This window comes from Cryptomeria japonica, chromosome 4, assembly GCF_030272615.1.
Source record: "Cryptomeria japonica chromosome 4, Sugi_1.0, whole genome shotgun sequence".
In the NCBI taxonomy this organism is placed as follows: Eukaryota; Viridiplantae; Streptophyta; class Pinopsida; order Cupressales; family Cupressaceae; genus Cryptomeria; species Cryptomeria japonica.
Window position 1 is genome coordinate 98,487,317 of NC_081408.1, and position 4,837 is coordinate 98,492,153.

General features: G+C 33.5%; 1 protein-coding gene across 1 annotated transcript; it reads left to right on the forward strand.

The window, feature by feature from the left end:
• Positions 1 to 2,176: 2,176 nt before the first annotated feature.
• LOC131032869 (caffeic acid 3-O-methyltransferase) lies at positions 2,177 to 4,072 on the forward strand. Its single transcript, XM_057963952.2, has 3 exons — positions 2,177 to 3,039; positions 3,418 to 3,482; positions 3,605 to 4,072. The coding sequence occupies exons 1-3, from the start codon at positions 2,352 to 2,354 to the stop codon at positions 3,905 to 3,907; spliced, it is 1,056 nt and encodes a 351-aa protein (XP_057819935.1). The 5' UTR covers positions 2,177 to 2,351; the 3' UTR covers positions 3,908 to 4,072.
• The last annotated feature ends 765 nt before the right edge of the window (positions 4,073 to 4,837 follow it).

The window sequence follows — 4,837 nt, forward strand, 5'->3', positions numbered from 1 at the left end:
AAAATAGTGCATTATATATATTTAGAAAAATATAAATGGCGGAAATAGTCATATCCCTAAAGTCTAAATAGGACTATATTCTAAAACAAAGAGTGTTATTAGAATAAAAGTAAGTTAATAAGTACTATGAGCGAACATATAAGGATGAGGATCTAGGTCATCTAGATTTCCCCATAAATATAGTGTCTAAAGTGTCCATAGAAAGCTACTATCCATCATTACAATCATTAACATTATCACCTTGATTATCTCCATTAACAATATGAACACAAGAAATAACAAGAGACAATCAAGGTAGTTTGCTATAATCTAGCTAACCTATATTCGCTTTTCCAAGAGGTGATGGAGAAGTAGAGTAGCAACTAAGAGGCCACAACTACTTACAAGAGCTAGAAATCCTTAAGAATAAATATATCAATTGTCATGAACTTGCTAAATACATTATCAATGATACCCACAATTTAGAAATTGATTTTTGTTGGAGGGAGTTGAAGGGATTGCGACAACAACACATGGGACAAAAGTTTAGTGATGCAACAAAACCTATAAGTGAGTAATGAGAAGTGTAATTTTATTTTCTTAAGTTTGAATTTATTTACAACATACAATGGCTTTAATATAAATTGAAAAATAATGATCAATAAAACAAAAAGAAGAGATGTTAAAAACAATCTCCATACTTAAAACATATGAAATTTGATTGTATTTGTATGTGCCAAAAAAAAGATACAAATCTAAAAGTTCTTGAAGATATCATGAATCCAAATTCAATGAGTTTGAACTAAAAAAAAAACCTAAAAGATGTTTTGGATTCATTAAAGATTGTAAGAAGATGGCTGGTTTCTTTTGGTCTTGTCTTTCTTTAGAGATTTTGTGGCTGATTTGGAAATTTTGTAATGATGATGTTCTTACTAGTAAATCAAGAAACCTTACATTTTTCACCTAATCTCTACGCAGGTCACTGTGGTTCTCAAGTTGGACGAAGGAAAATTTGACTAATTGATCAAGGATGGCTCTACAGTGGTGTACTTGAGAAAATTGTCTCATGGATTTTCATGGGACCGGGTTGGCAGTAACAATTCACCCTTTGAGCAGGCCCTGATAAGACTCATGCATCAGCTGGAAGACAGGCAGGCTAGGATGGATGCTATTCGAGGAGAAGAAGACCGAATCTGAACACACATTACTCATCCACATGTTGAACAAATTGATTACGGGCTGATTGAAGTATGGATGGAAGGTGAACGAGGATGGACTGCCTAAATTCCGCCAATTGGAAACAACAGCCTACCTGATAATGATATATCTTTTGATTAACTAGGATCTCTAACTCTTTATCCTTTTTTGGTTATTGGGTCTTCTTCGATTTATAAGTTTGTAATCATGATATATCTCCTTTGTAAATAATCTGAATATGTAGCATCTTAGATTTGGACACAGTATATATTTTGGCTTACCTTCTGTTATTCAGACTCATGAACTAGCATGGTGATGATACTTCATCTTTAATTCAAAAAAATTCCCCAAGTTTGATTAACTTATACCAATCGGAAGACGTTGAAAATAATATACAAAGAAAAGTGAGTAAGCTTTGGCTCTACCATAAATGATGAAATGGTGCAAAATATACACCCCAAACCGATAACAAAGACAATTAACGCCACATCCATGTCAAAGAAGGGCACCATGGGTAAATGAGGAAAAAAAATAAAAAAATAGGCTTTGGGAGACTTCTAATTTTGAAATTCTGTACCAGGATACCACTTTCAATCATTTCACCAAGATTTGCAAGTCCGAATGCCAAATTTGTCAACCATATCAATAAAGATGACTTCAGTTACAACATCAAAAGTATCATGATTATGATAAAATCACTTCAGGCAAATATGCCATGATTTTTTCTTTCTGAAAGTCAACATTATTAGCTGTGAATTGAGAGCAATCCATGGCATATACGTCTCTTCTGTAGGGCAATATCTTGCGAAAGCTTAAAACAGAATAGACTATGATGTCAAGTCGCATCATGGGCAATTTCCATATTCGTGAATAGACAGGTTTCTGAAAGGGCAACTTGCTCTATTATACTGCTGTCTGGTTAGTGCTTCTGGAATATCTGTAGACCATCAATATTTTGTTCAGATAGGTCAATCATAGGTGTGGTAATGATACAGTAAAACTTCCATTAGGGTAAGAATTCGAAAGAATCTTCTCGAGAACTCCCAATAAAGTAAGACAGCCGAATATATGTCTTCCACCTTAAGTCGGAGATCATGTTAAGTACACCAAAATTGTCTATATAATGAAGAGTTCTCACAAAAGTGAAGCAACTGTGAACATTTTAAGTGAACTCAATGGCAATGGGTGGAGGTGAGCTGGAACAAGCTTTAGAGAGAATTTTCTCGTTTGTTCCCACCCTTGTTCTCAAATCAGCCATACTCCTCAATATCCCTGATATCATCGCAAAAGCAGGCCCCAGTGCATCCCTCACACTTCATGAGATCGCCTTAGAACTCCCCACTGAAACTCCCAATCTGCATTATCTTTCTCGAATTCTCACATATCTCTCTACCAAAGGCATCTTTGTCCAAACGCAGACGAGCGAAAACCCATCTGATATTCTATATGGGCTCACTGCTACTACAAAGATGTTCTTCGTTAGAGAGAATAATCCAAGGAGCTTTGTGCCACTTCTTCTCATGCATACTCACCCAGTTTTAATGACGTCATGGCACCATCTTCATGAATGTGTGCTTCAAGACTCTCATGGATTTGAGAAGGCTCATGGAAAGGACTTGTGGGCATACGGGAAGGATGACCCACTTGTTAACAATGTTGTCAATGATTGCATGTCCACGCTTACAAATCTGGCTATAGAGCAAATTGTGAGCTGCTATGACGGTTTCAAGGATGTGAAGACTTTAGTTGATGTGGGCGGAGGAAAAGGAACGGCCTTGGCGCATATTGTGAAGGCTTATCCCCACATCCATGGAATTAATTTTGATCTTCCTCATGTTGTTCAGACTGCCCCATCAATTCCAGGTAAATCCATTTCTTAATTTTTCCATACTTACCAAAAAGTATACAGATAAAGGACTATATGCTTGAATTTATCGATTCATTTTGTATTGCAGGTTAAACAAACAAATTTAAACCCATTTAGGGTAATAATTTGATTGTTTACAAAGAGACCAAAAATTTAGGTTTTGTTTTTAGCTAATCTATTTAGCGATTCAAACTACGTTAGATGTAAGAAATAACAATGTTGCACAGAATGATTTAGTAGGGCCAAGAACTTATTGACACATCTGATATAGAAAAGAATAAAATCTTACCTCGAAACCCCTTTCTTCAAAACCTAACCTAATAATCTTATCAAAGAAATAAAATGTTTAGTTTATACAATGATCCTTTATACAGGTATCGAGAACGTAGGTGGCAGCATGTTTGCTTCCATACCTTCAGCAGATGCCATATTTGTTAAGGTAAAAATATAAATAGAAAATTCATTGTCAACCATATCACATAGTTATAATTTCTTGAAAGAGCTTTGCATAAGTCACTATTAACTTTTTAGATATAATTGCACTCTGTGTGGGTGATGCAGAATGTATTAATAGATTGGGATGAGGATAAATGCGAACAGATACTTGGAAATTGCCACAAGGCTTTGCCTGAAAATGGAAGACTCATAGTGGCAGAAAATATTACAATGGAGGGGTCAATGTCAAATAAATCTACTGATATAGTTACAGATCTGGTTATGATTGTCGTTGCAAACGGAGGAAAAGAGAGGAGTGAGAAAGACTGGAAAAGGCTGCTTCAAAAGTCAGGCTTCAGTGTAGTAAGGATGGTGGAGCCTCCTGGACCATTTTCAAAGTTGAAAATCATTGAAGCCATCAAGGTTTAAACGGAATTCAAGAGTTAATTATTAATCGTCAATCTAAGGCAAGTGGCATTTAGAGTGGATCTTTATTTGCCTGTCATCTCAAATAAGTGTCACTATAATGATAATTGTTAGGTCCTACAATCATATTACTTTCTATATAATGCCAAATCTTTAGCATTTATCGTATATCTATTTATAAGTTTCACTATAATGATAATTGTTAGGTCCTACAATCATATTACTTTCTATATAACGATAATTGTTAGGTCCTACAATCATATTACTTTCTATATAACGCCAAATGTTTAGCATTTATCGTATATCTATTTTCAGAAATAAATTTTGAATTGTTTTTAATGTTGTCCATGGTATTGCATTTGTATTCTATTGTCACAATGATCATTTGATTATGACTTATCTTATTGTATTGAAAGATAGCAAGGGTAATTCTAGATTTATTTGGGTTAAATTGATATGGATCTTTTTTTTAAAGACAATTTATTAATTATTATTCTCTTTGAAATAATGTCATTTAAATATTAAACAAAAAATGATATTAATTATTTAAACTAATACAAATTTATAATTTATAATAATTTTGAAAGATTCAAAGAAAGTTGTTTTAGATAGAAGTTGTAAGCAAAGAATATTAATAAAAAATATAGAATCATAGGTTAATAGTATGTTAAAAATTAAAAAAGAGACAAAATCAATACAACAAAATAAATTCAATATGTCATTAAATATTAAAAAAGGAATATAAAGACTTTAAAATGAGTATTATAACATTATAATTAATCATTGAACATGCTAAATACCTTGAGGTTAAACCCCAATCCTCAGCCTCTAGAAAGAAAAATATTCACTATGCACAAAATGTTCATTGGCATTACACTGATGAGTCATAAGAGTTTGAAACCTCTGATGAAGATGCCTCCACTTGGAAACCTA

Coding starts and splice junctions, on each gene's coding strand:
- LOC131032869 (XM_057963952.2), top strand. CDS start 2,352: ATGGCAATGGGTGGAGGTGAGCTGGAACAAGCTTTAGAGAGAATTTTC. Junction 3,040..3,417: donor GACTGCCCCATCAATTCCAG/GTAAATCCATTT, acceptor TCCTTTATACAG/GTATCGAGAACGTAGGTGGC. Junction 3,483..3,604: donor CAGATGCCATATTTGTTAAG/GTAAAAATATAA, acceptor TGGGTGATGCAG/AATGTATTAATAGATTGGGA.